The sequence below is a fragment of the Tauraco erythrolophus genome, chromosome 1, assembly GCF_009769465.1.
Source record: "Tauraco erythrolophus isolate bTauEry1 chromosome 1, bTauEry1.pri, whole genome shotgun sequence".
Taxonomy (NCBI): domain Eukaryota; kingdom Metazoa; phylum Chordata; class Aves; order Musophagiformes; family Musophagidae; genus Tauraco; species Tauraco erythrolophus.
The window spans coordinates 39,312,160-39,337,618 of record NC_141465.1 but is presented as its reverse complement, the minus strand read 5'-3'; the positions used below and the strand labels follow the sequence as shown (position 1 = coordinate 39,337,618).

The following is a 25,459-nucleotide window of genomic DNA, read 5'->3' as shown; positions in this document are numbered from 1 at the left end:
ATTTAATGTCTTACGTTGTGATCTGACTTTTAAACTAGTTTATATTAGGAGATGTGCATTTGTTAGTATATAATATGTAAACAGTGCTTGGTATTTCTGTGTAAAACATTTTTTGTGGAATTTTATTCCTTTTTTGTTTGACTATAACGTCTTAATCCATTCAAACTTACTAAGAAATCATGGGGATAATTGTGAGTGGACTGATGATGTAAATAAACTTTTTAGGATTGTACTTACGATATATACATGTATAATATGCATATACAGCTTTTTGCCTGTACTTTTTACTGACTTGTAACTCCAGATGTCTATTAGACAGTGCTGTTAATTGTCTTTTTGTTTTACTCAAGCTTTTTATTGAAGGATGGTCAGCTGTGGCTCTGTGCCCCTCAGGCGAAGCAAATATGGAAGTGTTTAGCTGAAAATGCAGTTTATCTTTGTGATCGCGAAGCCTGTTTTAAATGGTATTCCAAACTAATGGGGGATGAACCAGACTTAGACCCTGACATTAATAAGGACTTCTTTGAAAATAATGTGCTTCAGCTGGATCCTTCCCTATTAACAGAAAATGGAATGAAATGTTTTGAACGTTTCTTCAAAGCTGTGAACTGTCGAGAAGGAAAGCTAGTAGCAAAGAGACGAGCCTATATGATGGATGATCTGGAATTGATAGGATTAGACTACCTTTGGAGGGTAAGTTAATTGGAGGAAACATCTGAAAGGTTAACTGCCAAGTCTTTCTCAGTCTCTTTTTATATTTTTAGGAATATGTCATGTATTAGTTGTAGACTGAAAATGCAAAAAGCTATTTTTTCAAACTAAATGCATGGATATTGACTCCACTGTCTTCCCATCAAGTGTGCAAGTTGGTAACTTTGTAGACTGATGTTTAATGGAAAGTTATTTGAAACATCGAATATGTTTGTGTATGCACATGAGATTAGAAATTTGCCTATACTGCTGAAGAAGAAAAGATCGTTCCAAGTGACTTGTGGGTTTCTCTTCCTCACACACACATTAGAACTAACTAAACTTTGGTTTGTGCACTTGATAAACTAGTTCATGTCATTCGTTCTAGTATGGTAAAATGGAGTGATTTGAGATTAGACCAAGTGATCACTGGTCTGATTCTTTCTCTTATATCCACAGCCTTTTGCCTAAACACGGTTATAGCATTTCAATGGAAAGATTGTAGCTTTCTGAAGCTTGCCAGATCTCTTGGTGGGAAACATCAGTATCTAATTTCATACTTAATTTTTTCACAGTATTTCTAGTTTTCAAGAGCTGCATTAGAACCCACAGTAGCATGCTGTAGCATGATTAAAGTGGCTGTGTTTTGTGAAATGTGCCACATATAAAACAGCAGTCCTCAGTAATTTTGGTTGTGACTTGTTGAAGGGTTAGGTGTTTTAATCATAATAATAATAGTTAAAACGAAAGTAGATCACAATTTTTATACAAGTAAGTTTTCACATCATGTTGATGTATAAAGTGCCCACATAATGCTAGCATGTTTTAGCTTGGATCTACCCTGCTGTGTGGCACATGACAGAACTCATGAAGCTTCAGCTAAGAATCCTGCAGGGGTTGTCTGTAAGGGCTACTTTCAGACCTGGTTGCTAGTAATTAAAATATAGATCATCAGGTTAGAAATAGAACTCCTTTGCCTGTCCCCCTTCTACCCACTCACAGCCATTGAAATGCTTTTAAATTCTATTTTTGATCTTTGGTGATGTAGATTGTTTAAGCATCTGAATAAATAGTTGTCTTATTCTTTGCAACTAGTGAAAATGGAAATGTAATGTGAAGATGAATATATAAACACTACTTTCGTTCCGTTTATAAAGCACCAGGTCTTTTTGCAAACTCTGAACTCCTTCAGTTAATTCTTGATTTTGACTCTTAACGTAAGTTGTATTGATTGTATTTTGTAACAAAGCATTTTAGCTACTTTCACCTCATAAAATAATTAGGCATACTGTTGTGTCAAGATACTTATTTAGTAATTTTGGTTTTAAATTTTATACCAGAAAGTTTTAATATGTTCTAATTCTTTTCTTTTTTTGTTTTTTTTTGCTATGCTAGGTTGTGATTCAGGGAAACGATGACATTGCAAACAGAGCAATAGATCTTCTTAAAGAGATCTATACTAATCTTGGCCCAAGGTTACAAGTTAATCAGGTAAAAAGCAAAACAAAACAAAAAACACCACGCAGAGGAAAACCGGAATATAATCTGATAGAGAAACAGTGATAAAATTGAATTTGGTGATATTTTTATACTCGACAGCTTTGAAAACAGAAAATAGTTTTCAAATTTTGGAGAGTAGACTCCTGAGTCCAGCCACCAGGTTCTGGTCAGATTCAGAATTAGGTTTTTTCTGATGTTTACAGACTGAACTCTGATATTTTTTTTTAATCCAGAACTGGGTTACCTGATTGAGGGCGTAGGGGTAGTTGTTCTGGTAGCCTGTAAATGTGCTGTGTTAGTGTAAAGTAAGTTAACCTCTACTAGATTGTCAGCTAGAGATTCTTCAGCATAGTCTGAGGAAATGAATAAGAGAAAGTCTAATGTAGCATTCTCTGTGCAACCTTTCACTTTTTCTGTTTAAATACAAGTTTACACTGTAGAGTTACAGCTACTGATGACATGCAAGATTTTTGAAACACACGCTAAATTAAACTCCCATTGATAAAACAGCTTTGTAGATTAACCTACCGGTTTGGTTTTGTGGGGGATTTATTCTTTTTTTTTTTTTTTTCACTTCTACCACTGGATTATCTTACTGAAAAGATGGGTTTTAGTATTTTTTTGTAATTGCACCAATTTTTTAATGTAATTAGGTAGTGATTCATGAAGACTTCATTCAGTCCTGTTTTGATCGTCTAAAAGCCTCCTATGATACATTATGTGTACTGGATGGGGATAAAGATAGTATCAATTGTGCAAGACAAGAAGCAATACGAATGGTGAGAGTGTTGACTGTTTTAAGAGAGTACATAAATGAATGTGACAGTGATTACCACGAAGAGAGAACTATTCTACCTATGTCAAGGTATGTGTGAAAATGCACTACTGTGATTTTGATTTCTGTTAACTAAAGTATTACTAGTATCTTTGTGATTTTTACATTCTAAAGGGTTTCTATTCAGGGAATGTATTTATAGAGATTGAAAATTCCATTTTCTCTGCCAATACATTTAAACTCTGCTCTGTAGTTAAAAAAAAAAATAAAATTGAAAGATCAGGCAAGTACAGGCCTATATAAAAGGGACAGCAGACCTGGGAATAAACTTGTTTCTGGTGTTTCGTTCTATAAGTAGCACAACATACCTTGTGACTAGTTATTTTGGAGGTGTTTCTTTTTTTTTCAGATAATTATTTAAAAGCAATACCATTCTTTAAGTTAGCATGGGCAAACCTTCTTTGTTTTTCATGGTTGTGTCATAAAAAAACCATGTTGTTAATGTGTATCTTCATCTTCCAGAGTTGTTTACAGAGGTGCTAATCTTACTTTGCAAGCTTTAATTTAGGATTAAGTGAAATATTCTATGTAAATTCCTCATAAAAATATTCTGTGTAAGTCCCTCATAAAAAGGGGAAGAAGAGAACAGCGCTTTGAGGTATATTTATTTTCTGTATACCTTCACTCTTGTTATACTTGATCTTGAGTGAAAACTTAGGTCCTAACTGCTTGTTCTGTAACTCTTCGGTACAAAGAAAAAGGAAACACTTAAATCCAATGTTGTGTAGGTATTTTCGCAAACAAAATACTCTGTTTCCTGAGAGGGGAAAGAGAACAGAAAACTGTTTAAATGTTTCAGTGTTAGTAGCTGCTATCTATAGGAAGTAAGTCTAAAAATACATAAGGAATACACTGAGATTGCTGTGGATTTATGATGCAGCTTACACGTGTTTAGACATTGTGGAGTTTGTTGTCCCGTTATTTTAAATGCCCTTTTTGTCAAGAAAATTGAAGAGGCTCCTGTTTCTTCATGGTGTGTCACTAATTTGTAGTGCTCCTACGGCATTTTTTTTTAATATATCGATTGATTAGTCCTAACCAAGTTCTCTTGTTGATTGCAGGTGCATCTTTTTTATATAGGATGCTTAGACTAACTTTTTCACAGGTCTTGTTAGCAAGGAGCTTTTATGAGAAATTTTTGCCTTCTTTTGTTGCATTGGATTGATTTGTTGGGCTTATCTGGGCACATCTTTCCTAATGAGCTCCCTGCCATTGTGTGAAGTGCGATCACTGCTAGTGTGAAAACGTTTCTTATTTTTTGACCTCTTTGAATTTTTTTTTAAAGCATTTTGGTTTTAAAGTTGGAATTCTAATATTAAAACTTTTGACAGAAGGCATTAAGACTTGATGAGCCGATGGCTTTTGCTGATCTTGGTGTATTTAAAACTGAGTTGTTTTGCTAAAAGAGCAAAATATAGTTGCCAGTCTGAACTTTATTTACGCATTTTGATCAGGAAATTACAAGCAAGAGAAAGAATCTAAAACTTCGTAAAATTCTGTTAATGTTCCTAACCTGACTGTAAAGTTGACCATATCTTTAATGCATTTGTGCTGAGTGTGGCTTCTTGAAGGTTTCTGTGTATGTTATGTTTGCATAATTGCTGGCACCTTCACAAAATAATCTCGTGCTGGAGTACACCACCATACTTAAAGATTTGACGTTGAAATATCTGCAACACAAATACGGCAGGAAAAAGAATTTATCTCCTGAGGGTAAAAATAACTTTTGTCTGGTTTGTTTATTTTCAGAGCTTTCCGTGGTAAACATATCACACTGGTAGTTCGTTTTCCAAACCAAGGCCGACAGGTGGAAGATTTGGATATTTGGTCTCATACAAACGACACCATTGGCCAAGTACGGCGTTGTATTCTCAATCGTATTAAAGCCAATAGTGCGCACACAAAAGTAGAACTGTTCATTGGTGGTGAGCTGGTGGACCCTGCAGATGACAGAAAATTAATTGGGCAGTTGAATCTCAAAGATAAAACGGTAAGTCTTGCAGGTTGATTATTTATGTCAGTTCAGATGTCGCTTCCCTTTTGTAAATGCTTGAAAATTACCACGCATAGGATCACTTACTCTTGTGAAATATTTCCATTCCTCCTCCTTGTATTATGCCATTAACATTATATCAGATGCTTATTTAGTAAAGAATCTTCATTTTTGCATAGTATTAAAACTATGATTGTGTTTTTCAGCTAATTACGGCTAAGCTTACACAGATAAATTCTAATATGCCCTCAAGTCCAGATAGTTCTTCTGACTCTTCAACTGGTTCTCCGGGCAACCATGGCAATCACTACAGCGATGGTCCAAATCCAGAAGTTGAAAGCTGTTTGCCTGGAGTGGTAAGCGCATACATAGATTCTGAAATGAACAGTTTAAAAGCATTTTTTCTCTATACTTTGTCTTTAACTAACGATTTTGGGGGGGGCCTGTGTTTGTTTGCTTATTTTAAGATCATGTCGCTGCATCCTCGATACATCTCTTTTCTTTGGCAAGTTGCAGACTTGGGCAGTAGCCTAAATATGCCACCTCTTAGAGATGGAGCGCGTGTTCTTATGAAGCTCATGCCACCAGGTGAAACTTCATTTTATCCTGTTTCATATTGTAATATCCTATATAATAATTTCTCACCTGTTATATAAAAATGAAGTTAGGAATTTTCCACTTTCTGATAATTTATTGATACTATAATTCATGACAGTTGTCATGAGATTGTATTTCCCAAATAGTTATTTCTTGTATATTGTATAAAGTTGCATAGTTTGCAGTTGGTACTGTGCTTCAGTACCGGAGTGCAGCGCAGTGAAAATGGGGAGAAGTGTTGTGTTTTGAAGTGCTTTTGTAGCACTACTTTAATAGGATCACTTTGTACTGACAGAAATAATCATTGCAGAAGACTTCGTAGACTGTTCTTGTCCGTCAGATACACTTCTTGCAGTACAAATATAGCAAAAATACACTTAAAATTTTTCAGGTTTATAATTGTAAATACTACTGGCTTGTTCTGGAGTAGTTGTGTTATAAAATGTTTATAAGCTGTGTTTTTATTGCAGATAACACTACGGTTGAGAAACTAAGAGCTATTTGTTTAGATCATGCAAAGCTTGGGGAAAGCAGCCTCAGTCCATCCCTTGATTCTCTATTCTTTGGTCCTTCTGCCTCACAAGTGCTGTATCTAACAGAGGTTTGTGATGCTTTGCCTCTTCTTTAAAAATCTTCAACTCTCTCTTCGGCAGTCCTTTCTGTAACATTGTGGAAGCCTAAGATCAAATTCTGGTTTGAAATTAACAATTGAAAATACTTAACAATTTACTGGAATAAACTGGTGTGTGGCCATTGCTGAAGTGCTGTTCCAGCATAGTCTCATGTTCAATCATCTATATTGATGCTAGTGCATTCCTGTTACTTAACTCTGTATTTTGTTTTACAGGTAGTTTATGCCTTGTTGATGCCTGCCAGTGCACCTCTGGGAGAAGACGCCAGTGACTTCCAATACAATTTCTTAAAAAGTGGTGGTTTGCCTCTTGTATTGAGCATGCTGACTAGAAATAACTTCCTGCCAAATGCAGATATGGAAACTCGAAGGGGTGCCTACCTTAATGCTCTAAAAATAGCCAAATTATTGCTAACAGCAATTGGATACGGCCATGTTCGAGCTGTGGCAGAAGCTTGTCAGCCAGTTGTGGAAGGCACAAGTACAATTTCACCGGTAATATAAATCTTCCTTGATGCAAATAGCAGTGTACTCTGGTTTTGATATTGTCTCTAACAGCATCTGCCTACTTTCCATTGACAATCTCTTCGAGCGAGTTGCATGTCAAGGACTCATGGTACTTTCGGATAATGTTGTCTAATGATTCTAAAAAAAGATCAACTTCCTAAACAAATCCTCTTTCTTTTTGACTGTAGAATAGTTAGGTGTGAGATCCACCTGCTCTGTATATGATTTTCAGTGGTTTGCATGATTGTCAGTACAGGTAACTTTCTGTTTTCAAGTACATCTATTCCATAAATGTGAACTCAGATTCTTTTGAGCTGTTGAGTCTACTGAAGGATGTGCCTCTGAATTTCTTGTATCTCCTATTCATGATTAGAGCATAAACCAACAGAACGGACCTTGAGTCATGCCAGTCCTCCTTCTGCACAAAAATAAGCCCTTGACGTGGTAGATTCCTAAATCTGTCCATTGCAGAGAACTAGGTACATCCAGCTATGAACAATGAACTTTGCAAAGGTGTCCTACGATAAGATTTCTCGTAGTTGCAAAGAGAAAGTGTAACACAGGTGTTCTGAACCGTGATCTTACGTGTCTATAGTAGATTTTGTGCATGTTTAATATGGCTAGTTAGTTTTTCTACATCTGGACAAATATGTTGTGAGTCAGGATTTTATTTCTACCCTCTTACGGAAAGTGTGCAGCATAGACCTCCAAAATCAAAATTTGCTGCTGTCCTCCTTGGTCATTTGCTTCCAAGTATTCTAGATTTTTGGTTTTTTGTGTTTTTTTTTTTTTTCTTTTTGTGAGGTTCCATCCCAAATAGTTGCTTGAGCTATCAACCTATACTCAAGAATACATAGAAGGCTCCACTTTGGAGCACTTTCTTCTGGAATATTTACTAAGGTCCATCTCTGAAGCAGAGAAGTACATTCGTCTTAAGTCTGAAAAATAAATATATCTGCTCTGGTTAGTTCCATCTGTTGGAAGATACCAGATTCATTCATTCATTTTCAAGGAAGTCAAAACTCTTGACAATTACAAAGAGGTGAAGATCCCTTTTCATGTCTGATGTTAGAGTATAGTAGAAATGTCTTAAAGCAAACATGTTTGCCACTCTGTCCTTTGTCTATTTAAAATGAGTGAATTTTGCTGCCCTATTTTCTAATGATGTTTATTCAAAGCGAGTTTGGAACATAGTTCAACATCAGTTGAATCTTGAAGTATTGTTTGAAACTACAGTCTTGAAGTACTGTTTGAAACAGATTTGTGCTGACCACTTAGGAGGTAGTAATATTTGTCCGTGACTACTGACATTCACTGTTAAGTGTTGGAAACATTGAAACCACAACAATTATTAACTGATTTGTTGGAAAAAACATGGTTATTCTTGATACTATCATCATCCTTTTTGAAGGACTTTGGTCTTGATACATTTTATTACTGCAGCACCAATAAGCTTACAGCTTGGGATAGAGGTGGGATATTTATAAATACCTTTCATCTAACACATCTAAAGCATAAGTAGCATAGAATCGTAGAATCATAGAATGGTTAGGGTTGGAAGGGACCTCAAAGATCGTCTATTTCCAACCCCCCTGCCATGGGCAGGGAAACCCTCCACTACACCGGGCTGCCCAAAGCCTCATCCAACCTGGCCTTGAACACTTCCAGGGATGGGGTAGCCACAACTTCTCTGGGCAACCTGTTCCAGTGCCTCACCACCCTCACAGTGAAAATTTTTTTTCTTATATCCAATCTAAGTCTACCCTCTTTCAGTTTAAAGCCGTTACCCTGTGTCCTATCACTACATAACCTTGTAAAAAGCCCCTCTCCAGGTTTCTTGTAGGCCCCCTTCAGGTACTGGAAGGCTGCAATAAGATCACCCCAGAGCCTTCTCTTCTCCAGGCTGAACAGCCCCAACTCTTTCAGCCTGTCTTCATAGCAGAGGTGTTCCAGCCCTTGGATCATCTTTGTGGCCCTTCTCTGGACTCGTTCCAGCAGCTCCATGTCCTCCTTGTGTTGGGGACTCCAGAGCTGAATGCAGTATTCCAGGTGGGGTCTCATAAAGAGCAGAGTAGAGGGGCAGAATCACCTCCCTCGACCTGCTGGCCACACTCCTTTTGATGCAGCCCAGGACACGGTTGGCTTTCTGGGCTGCAATAACATAGCATAGCATAACTCTGTCTTGGCTTTCTGTCAGTACTTAAGAGAAGGAGGTAAACAAGACTGTGTCTGCACTCTTCCGGTTACCGGTCTGCTGTTTTCACTAGGACCTTTTAAATTTTAATTTTCTTCCTTACTTTCAAAGGAAATTCAATGAATAATGTTGTTAAACATAGTATTCTGATACGTAGATCCTGATTTGCTCCCATATGTGTTACTTGATTCTTTCACAGCCCGCTTCTGAGTGCTAATTGACTGTATAAGCTCTGTCACAGTCTTCAGTGGGAGCTCTGTGATTTTGCTCCCCGAATCAAGTGTCTTAGTGAAGCTGAGAAAGTGAAGGGATATGACCAGTGCCAGGTGTACAGACCAACTTCACAATGTGTCTTTTGAGCAGCATTTGAGATGGGTTTTTTTTGATGAAATGGTACCAGAAAATGGAAAAACTCTTTTGTACAAGAAGCTTTAACTTCTAATCACAGCACAGAGTCTTCTCAAACAAGTTTGTCTATGAGAAGGAAACAGCCATTTCAGATTTGAACTGTCAAAACTACGGAGCTCTGTCAGCCCAAGGAGAAAGAACTCCATGCTCAAACCAATACAGAAAAGATAAAAACTTATCTTGCTGCTGTTTCTGTTGTGAAAGTATTATAAAGAACAGGAGGGATGATGAAGAACAGAATTCTTCAATAGAGCACTAACTCAAATGTTTAACATGTACTTGACTGTAATGAACACTGCAGCCATATTCTGTCTGGACACTATTAGCAAATCCAGAGGGAGACCCATTATTTTAGCAAACCCTTCCTTTTCTACATCAACAGAAAGGGAAGGAGGCATTGTAATTCTGAATGCTCTGTTAATTTGAAATAGTCTGATCAATAAACCCCCAAACATAAGTAGTTTTGAGCAAGTGCATCTCCTCCTAACTACTTGTACTCTGTGATCATGCACTGTAGCATACAGTGTCTTCAGACGCGATAGTATCTGTTTGAAAACTAAGGGCTTTATTTTTCATGGTGTTTGCAGTTTCTGAAAGTAGTTTTCCTTTCAAATCTTTTCTACTTGTACCAAACTTTTCCAAGTAACTGTGTTTTCATATGTTCTTGCTTTCTCTTTTCCATGTAAAAATAAGTATAAGAAATACTTTCTTTCAGATAAACCAGGCTACGCACGACCAGGCAGTGGTGCTACAAAATGCCCTACAAAACATTCCTAATCCAACTTCAGAATGCATGCTAAGAAATGTAGCAATACGTCTTGCACAGCAAATATCTGATGAGGTTAGTGAATTCCTTTCTGCATCACCTTTTTTCATGTAGTGTTGTGGGTTTTTTTTAAATCCTTAAATTTACTACTTTGTAAGATGTGGATTTTCCTTCTAAAATGTCATGAAACGTTTTAGGTAATAGTCATATGGTTCATGTTAACTAATTAAAAGTATTTAATGAATTCTTTGCATATGCAATTATGAAATTCAGTATCTAATAGTGTAAAGAGGCTTAAGTGAAATAGGCAAGCTGCACAAGCTCTTCAATGAATTGTGAATATTGTTACACTTAGAACTTCAGAAACTTCATGTAATAGATTTAAAGAAGTTAATGGGTATTTTGGGAACGTTTTTGTGGTATTTTCTTCTTTTTTTTGTTTTTCATCTTTTGATTTCTGAGGAGCATTCTCTTCTTGAAGAGAAACACAGAAAAGGGGAGGGAGTTCTCAAATATTGAGCATGATTTTTAAATGCTGAAAGATAAAAATCTCAAATTGTTTCCAGTGTGTCTTTATATATAGAAAATGCATTAATGATACAAGGGAAATGGGATTGTGGAGCTCAGTAGGGTTAAACAGTGTGCTTTGCAGATATATAATAGTCTTATCTGTATGGTACCGTATGGTATGACCAAACCCCATTTGGGTTTGGAATTATGAGTCATGTTAACGAACACATTATTGAATTGTACTGAATTCAGCAGAAGCTAAAATTGGAACTACTGCGACTTCCTCTTCGTCAGTATATCGAGATCCCTCAGTTTCCCGTGTGGAAGCAGTGAATGTTGTTTTGCTGTACTGTATAGAATCTCTGCAAAGCTCTCTCTAAAACAGTTCTGAGCTATCTAAATAAAAGCAGTCGTGCATTACCATCTTAATGTGGAAAAGTACACTATTTCTTCTGAACGAGGAGCAGTGTCTAAGGAAAGCACAATGTGCTAAAAACTGCAAGACTGAACCATCTGCCTTCCATTAGTGGTGGTATTTTATTCATAGGTGATTGTATGTTTAAAATTGGCCAGTTGAGCTCTGATTTAATTAACTTCCTTCCGCAGAAGAAATGTCTTTTGAGGTGTGTTATGAAAAAAGGTTTTTAATTGTGCCTTTGTCCTTTTTGGAAGGCTTCTAATAAATAAATAACTAACTTTTCCTTTACCAGGCACATCAAACAAAATCTGAATCTCTTCTACAAGAGTCTACACAATATTGCTGTTAGTGTTGTCTGTAATTTTCTGAAATTGTGAAAACTGCTATATTACATACATATTGTAGTTTGCCTTTGAAAGACTTTTTTTTTCTTTTAGTGTTTTGATGGTCAAAGGCTCTTTGACAGCTAACCTCACAATTTAAAAGAAATAATAATTTTTAATTTTTAAAATTTTAAAAAAATAAAATCTGACATGAAGACAGTAGACTACAGCACAAAGAAATCTTTCACTTTTAAAAAAAAATTTTGATACTTTAAGATTTCAAAACTGCAATGAGATTAAAAAAGAAAATGGTTTTTTGTGCGTGTGACAAATTTTTCTTTTAATGCTGCTACTATAAAGTTGCTTTGCTTGTGGCAAAGGTGAAATGCCTGTTATTTTTGTTGGAACTACTGTTAATGTCCGTATCAGTAGCAAGAATGCGTATTGTTCAGGTTTCCTGATGCAGCTAGCTTATTAGTTAAGCTTCTTAAAGATTCCTTCTTTTATTAAGTCTGAGCATTAGAAAAATGGAATTTGAAATTTTTGGGAACTGTTGGCCATTTGCTTTTAAAGATTGCCCATTTTTTTTGACAGTTCTACTGTGACTGTAGACTGCATATAGGTTCGGGGTTTTTTTGAAAGTTGATGCAAACTGTATATAATGGCAGTTGTAGTATGTTTTGTAATGTTTGTATGTCAGTAGAAACTACTGCGTGTTAACTCCAACTGTGCTCAAAATACTGAAGAGTGAGTCTGCTTTCATAAGATCTGTGTTCTTACTAATTTTAAACCTTGTATAACTTGAACGTAGAACCATCCTTTTATATATTAATCACATACTTGATAAGCTTTAGTTTGCCTAGCTAGCACAATAACTGTCATGGGGGGGGACAAACCCTAAAATAACTGGAACTTGTTACATTATTTAAGAGGCTAGCTGCTTTCTAGATGCATGCATGGTGGTTTGTTAGATTTTTTTTTTTTTCCCTAAAACAAGAATGTTTTAGCATTGAAGTTGGTAGTTTCTACTAAATCTTACTCAGAATCAAAGAGTTGCTGGTTATTTATCAAAAATATTCACTTTCTTATAATTCCTGGTATTTGTAGCATTATGGTGTAAGGTTCTGTAATATATCTAAAATACATGCTACCTGCTTTTAAAAAATGAAATGTTACATATATGAAGTACAAATGCTTTTCAAGATACATTTTTTCCTCTCTTTAAGGGCAAATTCTTTGTTAAATTTTGAATTTTTATATTTTAAACTTTCTATAAATGCACTTGTGAGAAGTTAGAATCCATTGTAATGTTATTTGCAACTGTGTTTTAATGGGTTTTTTTTGTTTATTTCTCGTTTTTTTCAGGCTTCAAAATACATCCCTGATATCTGTGTTATTAGGGCAGTACAAAAAATTGTTTGGGCATCAGGTTGTGGGTCAGTTCAGCTGGTTTTCAGCTCAAATGAGGAAATTAGCAAAATCTATGAAAAGGTAAGAATTCCTAAGCAACTTCTTTTCTATATAACTGTTCCTTTGTTTACTAAAGGGACAGTGTCAGCCAGGTTAGGCTTAGAGTGTGATGAGCTTTTAGGTAGTTACCTTGGTGATTATGTATTTCAGAGTCTAGTATGATATGTCAGTTGTTGTACTGCAGTTTAATTTTCTATTCCAGATTCCTTTTCTCAGTAACTATTTAATTGTAACTTGAGTCTGATGTCACTTCAAAAATGCGCCAGTTCTGTAAGTTGCTGTAGCATGTTTTCAGCCCAGTTAGATACCGTAACTAAATAAGAAATAAGCACTCTTTTGCAATGCTAATTTTTCTAGTGTTCCAATTTAAAAGATCTATTCTACAGAAATCGATTTGAAGCATATATGCAGTCTAGAATGAGAAACAAGAGCTGATAGATAAAACATGGCTAATAGGTAAAACAACATAATTGCTAATCCTGTATGGCTTTTTTCCTTTTATTGTGTAGATATGTACACCATCTTCATGGTTTCTCGTGGTTTATGCAAATAGTTTGGAGTTGGGGGTTATATATTGGTATGTTACCACACACCTTGTGTTCAATATATGTTGCTTACAGGTATAGGAAATAATAGTAAACTCTATTTTGCCAGTGATTTAAAAAAAACCAAATTGTTCTCTAAACGTCTTCATTTATTCACCTTATAAAATCAAGTTTCGCACTCATCAATACTTGCCTGAGAGCATAAGGGAGTGGAATATATAGGGAAGTTTTATTCTTGACATATTGTGCTTGAATGATCAGTTAGAGGAAGAGTGTTTACTTCAGCAAAATGCAACACCTTTCTGTTTAGCTTATTTAGTGGTATAGTGGCATCTGCTTCTACTGCCATGAGAATGACTTCATGAAATAAGTTGAGGGGTTTTTGGCTATTTTTTGAGCGGAGAGGTGATACAACTTGGATGTAGAAAGTGATTTAGTTAGCGTGACAGTCCAGGCACATGAAGATATGCTCTTATATCTAGACATCTGTTTTAAGAGCAATAGTGCACTAGAGAAAATACACGTAAAGGAAAACACACCTAAATGGGCTTTTGTGACGTTTTTCTGGGCAAAAATTGTACAGTTAAGTTTTGTAAAAACATTTTCAAACAATTGAAGTTTTAAAATAGGTGAAATGTAAGCTGTGCATTATGAATCGTCCTTCAAAGGTTTTTTTGTGTGTCATTTTTAATTATAATTTTTATTGACACTTATATGAACATTAGTAATAAATGGCAGTAATAGATGTATTTGGTTTATCCTAAGCAAAAGGGAAACAAGAATTGAAGGAAAAAATTGGAAACTAAAAAGAAGAAGAAATTGCAGAAAAGGGAATAAAGTACACTTTGTTAAAATAACATTAAAAGAGGGGAAAGTGTTGCAGAAATAGAAGACTATGATGCAAGAAAAGACACGTTGTTAATTTAGGAGAATTGTGTTGGATTATAGATGGGAGGAAGTAACTCCTATGGTAGCTTTATAAAGATTGAACGTAGCAGTGACTGGCAAACACTGGCTTAGAGGAAAAAGTATTTTAAGAAAAATGCTTTCAGTTTTCTAAGTTGATCACTAAACCTTAGACTTTTAGCTCATAGGTTGTAGGAGCATTTTTCTAAGTCTGTGGGGTAGAGATTTATCATTAAATGTTAGTTTAAGAGCAAAAGGACACCAATTTTTGTGGAATCAGGAATGACATGTCAGGATTCCTAAAAACATCAAAGGCAGCTATGGTAAATGTGTTTTTAAGAGGCATTTCAGAGTAGTCCCATCAAGTATGACTTCTGAAAGAATATTCTGAGCGCTATAAGAAGCTTCTCAACATAACTGGTGAATTCAATTAAACTTTAAAGTCAAGATAAATTATTCTAAGAGCATAATCTTTCTACAGTCTCCTGCCTTGAAAAATTCTAGTGTGGGAGTCCTCCCAGTGGTTGAAGAAGACAGTATGCAACTTTCAGTGGTATGAAACCACCATTTCCTCCTTAGGTCAGAGAAGACCCTTACCATCTGCAGTGTACTGCTTGTACAGACCCGGCAGCTATAGGTGCCTGAGTAGAGGGAAGTACTTTGAGTATAAAATGCACTTTGCCTTCTACTAGATCCCTGCACCCATGCAGAAATAACTTTTTTTTTTCAAAACAGGGCTTCAGTGCAGAGCAGGTGCAGTCCTGAACTTGTCGGAAACATTCTGCTTTTACTTTCATGTCTTGAGATGTGTCAGAATTAACCACATCCTCTCGATGCAGTGGCAGTGACTGTCCCTGATTTTTAGCTGTTGTGCAAAGACAAAATAGTGGCTGTTGACAGGCTGAGACATGCTATATCCCCTTCTGCTGCTGTTTACAATTAGTTTTCTCTTCTGGATTATAAACTCTTCTTTCTACCTACTCCTTCTTGATAACCTTTCCGTATATTAAACAAATTTTATTTTATATCTCTGGTTAATGTTGCTAACCTGCAGCCATGATTACTGATGAATTAAGATTGAAACCTGCTCGCATTCAGTTTCTTCAGAACTTCAAGTTAATTAATTTTGGCTTAGATGGCAGAGAGCACTTGCTTTTTTTCTTAAAGTATTTATTTTGGGAAAATGCACCAAAATCAACTCACTTGATTCAAATGTTTAATTGAAAGGATCACCTATGTACTAATTAGATACATTATCCTTTCATATTTCAAAAGTCATCACAACCCCTACGTTTGAAATTTGTTTCTGCTGTTTTGTGTTTTTGAAAAATAAGTTGTAAGTATCAGAACTTTGTAAAACTGGACTTCTTGGTGGGTTACGCAGCACTACAGGCTTTCTACAGCTTTTCTCTGTTTAAATAGTAACTGTTTCCAAAGCTTAAACTCCATGTTCTGAGGAGTGAAGAAAAGCATCTTACTTAAAAATTTAAAAAACAAGCAAACAAAACTCAAGAACAAACCAACGAAAAACCCGAACAGTACTAACTGGTGTAACTTTTGCCTGCAAGTTTCCTATTTAACCTCTGACTCCTTAAGTTCGTGCTTGGAGTCGTCTTTTGAGAAGCACAGTACTGGAAGTTCAGGTCATCCCACATAGTGCTTTGAATCACATCTGAGTGGAGTGCATAAAATATTTGGCACTGATAATCACTTAGTACACAAATTTGTGGTTTGTGTTTATATTCAGTGTGTATACCTTGGAGCCAGTTGGGTTTCTCGGGATTTTTTTCTGTACCCACTTTGTACTGTCTTGTTTATTTTCACAGACAAACGCAGGAAATGAACCAGACATGGAAGACGAACAGGTTTGCTGTGAAGCATTGGAGGTGATGACCCTGTGTTTTGCTTTGATTCCAACGGCACTGGATGCACTCAGTAAAGAAAAGGCATGGCAGACGTTTATCATTGATTTGCTATTGCACTGTCACAGCAAGTAAGTTTTACTGGTGGGGTTTTTAATCACATATTATTTTACAATTCAAAATTAATATGAAGCCTAAACGCAGAGCAGTGAGTTCTTATTTAAGTGATTTTGCTGCAGTTGCCTTAGTTTATTGTTTAGCAATATAATTCTGTGATTTGGATACCTATCCTAAAGTGGTAGCTCTATCAGTCCCGTCTTCTTTGTACTTCTAAGGAGAACATTGTCAAGCCAGATGAATGTCTGATAATGTGCTACTGATGGCTTTAGGACAACTTATTTAGAATGAAATAAGAAGTACTTCGTGTTTTTCAGAAATCATGTGAATATTCACTACATTAGAATATTTAAGTGACTTAGGTATAGAAGAACTTTCCTATACTTTTTCTGATAAGTAAAGATAAGACACAGTGCTTGGCTGTTTGAGGAGAGGGGGACGTTAAGATTTAATCCTATGGTTTTCTTGCGTTAGAGTGGGACACTTGTGACTCTTCACGAAACTCATGTGTTTTGTAGAGCTGTCACACTGGAGCTGTTAACCTGGTGCAGTATCAGCGTCTTGGTGGAACTCTTAGCACTGGTGGGGGACAGATGGACAGGGAAAACAAGCGGGAGCTGCCAAGAGCAATGTGGTTCAGTTGCCTTGCAATCTTGCAGTAGAGCTCAGGGATCTCTTATCTTCAGGCTATTCCTACAGTTCTCCTTAGACAGCATCTGTGTGATGCGTGTTTTGTAACTTCCAGCCCGTCTGACATTGCGATGTGAAGTATTGGGGTGTGTATTTTTAGAAGCCATTCAGGTGGAAAGGTTTTTGTATGTTGTTGTTAAACTTAAGGTTACTAGTACTGGGAATTGTTACTAAAGATTTAATTCTAGTTTTGTCAGATATCTCCATTGCTGTTCAATGAATATTTTAACTTTGAGAAATGACAGAGATCAGAAATTAGTAAAGTGTCTAACCCTTTCAGCACATTTTAAATGGAGTCAGGTTGTGGCATTCTAAGATAACTGGGGTCAGAATTTCAGCACCATGTTTTGGGTTTTTTACTTTTCTAGATAAAACAGATTGAAAAGTCTTATGTTCAGGAATATTCACCATAACAAAAGGATCAACAGTGTCATCAGAGTTATCTCTTTACAGTGGACTACTTGCACACTTTGATAAAACTGTGGAGTGTTGTTAGCGGAATCCCACAAGCTTTAATAGTTTGCAACCTGTGATATAGGATGTTGAATTTTCAGCTTCACTGAAGCTTGTTATTATCACTTAAATTAGTTAAGTTTAACAAAACATGCTGACGAACTAATGTTTTAATTTTACACATGAACTGAAACAAGCTGTCTTTCGCTATTTTTGGTAACTTTTAAGGCGGATGAGTAAGAAATCACTAAATTTTATTTTTAAAACTGTCAACAGCTGATATAAAGTTGTTATTTTGACAGTAAGTATATGTTGGCCACATGTCAAATTTGGAGAACCAGTACAATTGAAAAGCTTGAGCAAGTGTTAGTGCTGCCCATCTTTTGATTTTTTTTATTTTTTTTTTTTTAGTGTAGGTCCAAAGGCTGATCAGATTTGTGGCTTTTTTACATTATCTTAATTGAAAAAATATAAGTAATGGGTGATAATTTTTATAATAAATTTCACTGTAGTTATATGACTTTCTGGAGTTGTACTTAGAATTTAAGTGACATTTCTCAAATGTTTACCAGCATTTGTTTATATTTCAGTTAGTGTTTGATATCAACACTTTGCAGACAGAAGTATTTATTTGCATATTAAGTCCAGTGAGCAGCTCTCAGGTTTAGTTTGTAAATAAGAAGTGTATTTGCACAAATAATAACTTTGGAGAACTTAAAGATTATTATCTAATATAGTGGCCAAATCTGTGATCTCCGTGCTTATTTATTGGCAGCATTACAACATTAAAACTTCTGGAGCTGCTTCTGGTGTGACATGTCTCTCATGAAATGGTCTTAAAACCTTTCTTTAAACTTTGAATATCATAAACTGAGATTCTTGTCAGTTTACATAGGCTAGAAAGTGTTCATCACCGCTAGGGTATCTCTCTCTCTGACACCATTTATCAGGTGACAGGGTTAAAAGTTTCTATCACTTTCACCAGTCTGGATTAACAGGCTAGGATTTTGTCATCAAGAAAACTGAAAAGAAAAGACTAGTATATTCTTTTGTTACTATGAATCTATTTTGTTATCCTTTTCACTCCAAAAATGCTGGTTCCATAATGCCTGTTTTGCTGCAAAAACTCACAGAATAGCTGTATTCATGTTTACTCAAAAACAAACAAAAACCATAGAATGAGTACATTTAACTGTTAATTGGTTAAAAAAATAATTAATCTGGTTTGGTTTATATTTACAGCACAATGTAACATACTAAAATAGCTACTAGCAAGATAGCAGTGTTCTGATTTTACAAACAGAATAGTACCAATGACAAACCTACTCCTAAAATGACTTGTTCTCACTCTTTCAGTCTTTGGAAACTGCAGATGCTCTTTGTGAGAATTTTTCTGCACTGGTAGTATTTCCCCAAGGAAGTGATCTATTGGTTCAAATCGGGAACTTCTTAATCTATAAGTCTTAAACAGTTTAGTCTCTGAATTTCATTGTGCAGGTTCTGTCTAACACAGTTTGTGATGGAGGTAGAAGGTCTTTTTGGCGAAAACTAGTCTTGTTTTACAGATGGGAATATCTGCCATGATTTTGCCAGTCTTTTTCACTGGTTACTCATCTTGCTAATTTGAACTTTGTTGACTGAATTTGAATCCCAACTATTTCATACTATTATGCCTAGTGAATAGTTGGCCGTTGTACTTTTCTTCCTAAAATTTGGAAGAAACCAGATGTGTCCCCAAGTTGAAGCTTCTTTTTCCACGTTTTGTTGGTATGTCGCTCCAAGTCTGAACACCAGTGGCTTAATTCCTCAGATATGTTAGCTTTTTGCCATTTAAAAATAAGAGTAGCATTAATGGATGTAGTTTGTTTGAGTTTTTTGTCAGAGGGGATAAAATCTTTAAGAGCTTCTCTTCTCCAAGTGGACTTATGCTTAGCTCCTTATCTCTGCTTTCTTTCTCCACTAGAGTGGGAAATAAGCTGAATTTATTGTATGGAAAAATGGTTCATACTGTCAGTACAAGAAGCTAACCATTGAGCTCTGTGCTCTCGTATTCTTGTAAAATTTCTGAGATATATGTATGATAATCTCACTTAGAATGCAACTGTTCATTATTACATTATGGTTAGAGTAGCATAAACATAAGTAGAAATGGAAGACTGCTTTGAAAATGAAGACAGTGAAGTTGAACTAAGCTAAAAAAAGTTCCTCTTCTAAATTAATGTGGAAACAAATTTAGTGTTTGCAGTGCAGAGAAAGTTTAGCAAATACCAGACAATTCTGAATATCCTTCCATTTTCAGCTATTGTTCTCTAATCTCCTGTCCTCAATCAGGGACCAATGTGAGCAAAAATATGCATATGAGAAAATGTTTGTGGTGCACTATAAAAGAAAAGGAAGGTTATCAAGTTCAGATCTGACAAATAGGATCATTCTGGAAAAGAGCAGATGGATTGATGGTTTTTATTTCTTTCAGAGATTGAGATTGTATGGAGCTTCTGCTGTTTCCTTATAGCATAACCATTCTACCTATAAATCGAGAAACAGAATGCAAAATGTTGACTACTAGATACTAGAGCAGTTCTTGCTCTCCTAGGCAATTGATTTTATAGTGGTGACCCCTGAATACAAGACTCATTCAGTCAACAGTAGATAGCTCAACAGTTAGTCCTAAATGATTCTGTAACCCAGAAGTATTCCACTGATGGCTACAAAGTGTTTGGCAGTCATATGTATGTGACTCAAATAAATAGAAGTCCTTACTGTCTGTATATAAAGCAATGGCACTCATACCATTGAAGAGGCTGAATTCTGTTAACTAGACAGAAATCTGTATCCTGGAGCTATCAATAGGATGGGACTCAGGTTGCCTGTCTTAATGGAGGCATTTGGCCTCCAGCTGTTTCACTGGGTGAGTGAGAGTTCATCATGCAACTGTGTCCTATCTGCCAGCTCTACGCGGTTCTACACTAGGTGCCTGCGTTTAGGTAGCTGCATCCGTCGTGTGGTTCCTTTAAGAGCTCTTAGATTGTTGTAGCCTCACGAAAATACAATACTTGTGTTCAAATACTGCATACTCCTTAGAGATGTAACAGTGTGAATGAAGTATGTGTTTCGTTGGTCACGTTTCTTACTTTAGGAAAACACCACCTTTATCTGTTTCATTCTGCCTTTAAGTGCATGAGCCTGAGGAGTGTTTGTGTGATGTGTCCCAAGCAGTTGAAGAGTTGCATCTCAAAAGAAATTTCTGTGAGACATTTTATGAAAATGTCAGCTCAGCAATCAGCTCCCATAAAATGTCGATTATTATTGGGAACAGAACAGACCCCTCTCCACCCCACAGTCTTCTGCAACTCAAAGCAGTGTAGGAGAACTTGCGAAGATCAGAGAAGGATGACAAGGGAGATCAAAGCTCTGAAATGACTTCCATCTGAGGAACAGCTGAATAGCTTGGGGCACTTCGTATTGGAGAAGAGATAAATGGTGGGAGGAGAATACCACAGAGACGTTTAACATCCAGAAGTAGCAAAGGGAGAGTAAATAGAGAACAGTGTTTCTTTGTATAAGAATTTCTTAAGCATGACATTTAAGCAGTGTAAACCTTCAGTTTGAAAATAGTTTGAGGGGTTCTTTCATGGATTTGTCCAGTGAGGGCTATGAAATACTGCTTTTGGTAGCGTTCCTGAGCCATGAATTGCTAGAAGCTGTGTGTGTGTTCTGGAGAAATGTTATTGCATATTTCTGTCGTCTTTTGCACCTTCCTGGGTGTATACTGGAGATGTGGTGCTCACCTAGGTGCATCTTTGCTCTGACCTCATGGTCATTACATGTTTTTGAAGCACAGTTAACTGCACATGAAAGAACTCTGAAGAAAATAGGATTCTTTCGTGTGCTTTCCACAGTGATCTCATGGGCAGAAAACAATGACAGCCACACCAAAAAGACACTGTAAAATTCAGTTTCTTATACTGAGATACTTTCATAAAGCACAGCATTGATTTTTATTCTCTCCCCATCCAAGCTGAGTTGTTTCTGTCGGTTTTTACAAACAGTGCTCAGACAATTAATCTTACAACTTCAAAGAATAGGGTTTGCCTTAAATTATTTTTTCCCTTAAGCTTATACATGCCCATGTTATTCCAGTGGTTAGATGAAGTTCTCAGATGGAAAATTTCCTTTAATTCTAGCCACTTGAATTTTCAGGGGATCATCTTTCCTCATTTCTTACTAATGATAAATTTTGATCAGCAAACTGCTGTAGTAAAACATAAGAGCAGTTTTACAAGGGTAGTTATATTTTGTCTTTCAGGCACAACTGGTGCTTAATTAGAAAAAACAGAAAAACTTAGAGTTGTAAATTACTTGTTGTGTGATCCAGTGTTTGCTGGCAGTTGTGAAGGTTTAGTGGTTAGGTGCTGATAAGTTTCTTTTCGTGAAGGTTTAGTGGTTAGGTGCTGATAAGTTTCTTTTTCTTTTACCTTTAAATATTTGATTTGTGGAACTGGTTTTGTAATAGTAATTCATGTGTCTAAAATTTCACTACAAGGAGAAACAATATGATGGATAATGAATAATTAAAGTATTCCCATTTAGTATTCCCATTTATTACATTATGTGCCATTTTAGAAAATGGCATTAAGCAGATAAGCACGAATTTAATTGGTTTTTTAGTGTCCTGTTTGGATAGGGAGATTGTATTTAATGTTTCTGTTAAATGATTTACAGAACTGTTCGTCAGATGGCACAGGAGCAATTCTTTTTAATGGCTACCAGGTGTTGCATGGGACAGAGACCTCTCCTTTTCTTCATTACCCTGCTGTTTACTGTTCTAGGGGTAAGTTTTTAGAGGTAAAAGCTTCAGAACAATGTGATTTTCTGTAAAAAGTAGTAACACAAAATATGTACAAGAAAGACAAATGGCTATTAACAACAGTCATTAAAATATAGATTCCTTTTGACCTATAGGCAAGCAGCACAGTTGATTTCAATTTGAGTTAGATGAGGGGGAAAGAGACTTTTTTGCATTTTCTGATAAGAACATGAACAATAAGCTTTCCTATATGCATTTGGTCTTCAGTGAATACTAACCTTCAAGTAAAAATCATTAGCAGATCAGATAGATACCTGCAGTTATTGCAGCCTTCTGCTGGGCCTGCCAGGGCTTTTCAATGCTTCATGCTCATGGCTCTCTTGAACGTTTGATCACTTCACTGTTTGTTTCCTGTTCAGGTATAGAAATTGCAACTAAAATAGTCCAGAAGTAATTCGTTAACAGCTAAATACAATTGTAAACTTCTAAAAGGTTAAAAATGATCTTACACTTCTTTTCTTTCATATTTACTTCCAGTTTTAGGGAAAATATGTTAGTGTTACACTGTAAGTAGAAACATGTGAATTATATATAACTTGGTTTTGATTTACATAGAGTACTGCAAGAGAAAGAGCTAAGCATTCTGGAGACTACTTCACTCTCTTAAGACATCTTCTTAACTATGCTTACAACAGTAATATTAATGTACCCAATGCTGAAGTTCTTCTCAATAATGAAATTGACTGGCTTAAGAGGATTAGGGTAAGTTTTAAGATCAATTTATTTATGATAATCAGCTTTTTGCTGCTGTCTTGTAAAGTACAGTTTTAAGCTTGGAAGTGTATATTAGAGTATCCTAACTTTCTCTTAAATGGCAGGATGAAGTAAAAAGAACAGGGGAAACAGGTGTTGAAGAAACTATCTTAGAGGGTCACCTTGGAGTAACAAAAGAGTTGTTAGCATTCCAGACGCCTGAGAAGAAATACCATATTGGTTGTGAAAAAGGAGGTGCTAATCTCATTAAAGTAAGTTCAAGTTTTTTGACCTATGGAGTTTTTCAATTTTTTCACTATAAATAGGTAAAAAGAAGCTTCGCATCTTGTGGTCTGTAACCATAAAAGGTCCCAATTTAACTGTTTGACAAGGGCTTCTAGTTGGAGTTTAATATTTTCTTTTAAAATATTTTTTTTAAAAAATTACACGTTTCATTCATGAGAGTACTTAACATTCACATTCTTGGGAACCACTGTGTGTAGAGTTCTGTGACCTAGTGAACTGTTATTCCAAGACTTGGCAGACATCACACAAGAATAGTGAGCTATATGCAGGATAGTCCTGTACAGGATTGCTTTCTTTCATTTCCTCTATATTGTCTTTTCTCCACATGGCCTTAATTAGTGCTGTTAATGTTTACGACAGGTTTGAACAAATGCATGACATCTGAGCATCTCTTTAATCAGACATGTTTTCTTTGTGCCTCTGATATTACACAAAAGCAATGCTGTTTTTTTTTTCAGCACTAATTAATAAAGAGCTTTGTAGATGATACTAGTTTGGCAAAAGAAACTGTTTACCAATCAGTAATAATACAGATTTATTTTAACTTGCAGTGGGGGAGTGGATTTGCAGGGAACCACTTTAGGATGGAGTTACTCTGTTCTAAGTATAAAAGCTCGTTATGGTATTGGTGTCAATTTTAACTCTTGTTTTTTTTAAGTACTCCTCTGGTTCTTAGACATTCATTTATATAATAACTCTTATTCTGTTGTAAAATAGTGTACGTTTCTATGGTAACAACTGATTTATTTTCTTCTGTTTTTTTAGGAGTTGATAGATGATTTCATCTTTCCGGCATCCAATGTTTATCTACAATACATGAGAAATGGAGAGTTGCCTGCTGAGCAGGCCATACCAGTCTGTAGTTCACCAGCTACTATTAATGCTGGCTTTGAGCTACTAGTTGCACTAGCAGTTGGATGTGTCCGAAATCTCAAACAGATAGTAGACACCTTGACTGAAATGTATTACATAGGTACAGCAATCACTAGTATGTAATATTTTTAATTATCTATTTTCTACTTTTGAATGTGCATATTATATATAGGTTTTATTTATATTATCAACTGAACTAATGCTGGGTTTTTTAGTTTGTGGTTTGTTTGTGGCTGCTTTTAATGTTGCAAAATCAGGCTCACAAAATTTAGAAAAGTTTGTTAGTGTAGCCTTTATTATTCTTTATGCAGTAAATGTACTGATTGACATTATATGGTTGCATCCAAGTTCCCTCCCAAATCACTTACACAGTCTGACCCGCCCTACCCCAATCTCTAGCTATTCCCCTTTGTCTATACCAGCTCCCAGGAACCTCATTTGGTCTCTGTCTTCTACTTTTGTCTCATCATTTCAGGCTCTGCCTAACCAATCCCAGAACCTCATCAGGTATCTTCAGCTTAGTTTTAGTGCCAGTCTCTTGATTGCTCACCTAATTGGTCGTCATTGTCGCACACAGACACAGATCCACTGTTCTGTTTCCCTTTTTAGCTCTGTACTGATTCTTTGCTTGTCATAGTCCTTTCTCAAATATTTGTTCTCTCAGTTTTGGCCTTGTGTCAGCACAGCTCTGCACTTAAAGAACTTTCTTGTTCTCACTGGAGAAAGATTATAGCAATTGCTGCAAGCACAAAAACTTAGAAATGTTAGTGTTTCAAAAGCCGATAGTCAAGTGAAACACTTGGGCTGATTTTCACAAGGATGACAGAAGGCACATACTTAACACAGATTTTGTTACTAATGAAAAGCAGCGTATTTTCTGCAGCCCTAAACGGGATAGCTAAACCATTTTGGCTGCAATATTAACAGGGAAAAAAAGTGTCGTGGGTTAGGCCGCTCCAGCGACCAAACCACACACCCCCGCCCCAGTCGTTCACTCACCCTCCCCAGCCCCAGAGATGAGGGAGAGAATTAAAGGATAAACGGGAAACCCGTGGGTTGAGATAAGAACAATTTAATACACATGATTTAATACGCAGTGTAGATGCTCACCACCCCCTCTTATCCGCAGCCCGTCTTGTCCCGAAGCTGCAATCCCGGACAAACGCGAGGCCCCAAAATAGAGAGGAGGAAAGAGAGATAGTACTCCGAGAGTGGGAGTACTGGAAGTGGGGGGAAGGCAATAGAGCAAAAGTGCAAAAGAGCAAAAGCGGCGAAAGAGCCAAAGCGCAAAAAGCCCTTCTGTCC

General features: G+C 36.2%; 1 protein-coding gene across 2 annotated transcripts in view; it reads left to right on the top strand.

Annotated features, from left to right (window-relative positions):
* The window catches only part of USP9X (ubiquitin specific peptidase 9 X-linked), an 80,099-nt gene that overhangs the window by 31,697 nt on the left and 22,943 nt on the right, over positions 1 to 25,459 (top strand). The window contains exons 15-29 of one of the 2 annotated variants that reach the window (XM_086618559.1): positions 351 to 693; positions 2,086 to 2,181; positions 2,844 to 3,055; positions 4,775 to 5,015; positions 5,225 to 5,374; positions 5,486 to 5,606; positions 6,086 to 6,216; positions 6,463 to 6,741; positions 10,071 to 10,196; positions 12,738 to 12,863; positions 16,120 to 16,286; positions 22,138 to 22,246; positions 22,838 to 22,984; positions 23,101 to 23,247; positions 24,047 to 24,254. In XM_086618559.1, coding sequence (XP_086474685.1) covers positions 351 to 693; positions 2,086 to 2,181; positions 2,844 to 3,055; positions 4,775 to 5,015; positions 5,225 to 5,374; positions 5,486 to 5,606; positions 6,086 to 6,216; positions 6,463 to 6,741; positions 10,071 to 10,196; positions 12,738 to 12,863; positions 16,120 to 16,286; positions 22,138 to 22,246; positions 22,838 to 22,984; positions 23,101 to 23,247; positions 24,047 to 24,254 — 2,603 coding nt within the window. Of the gene's footprint in view, positions 1 to 350; positions 694 to 2,085; positions 2,182 to 2,843; positions 3,056 to 4,774; positions 5,016 to 5,224; positions 5,375 to 5,485; positions 5,607 to 6,085; positions 6,217 to 6,462; positions 6,742 to 10,070; positions 10,197 to 12,737; positions 12,864 to 16,119; positions 16,287 to 22,137; positions 22,247 to 22,837; positions 22,985 to 23,100; positions 23,248 to 24,046; positions 24,270 to 25,459 lie in introns of both variants that reach the window. The other variant, XM_009983741.2, reaches the window with a different exon arrangement.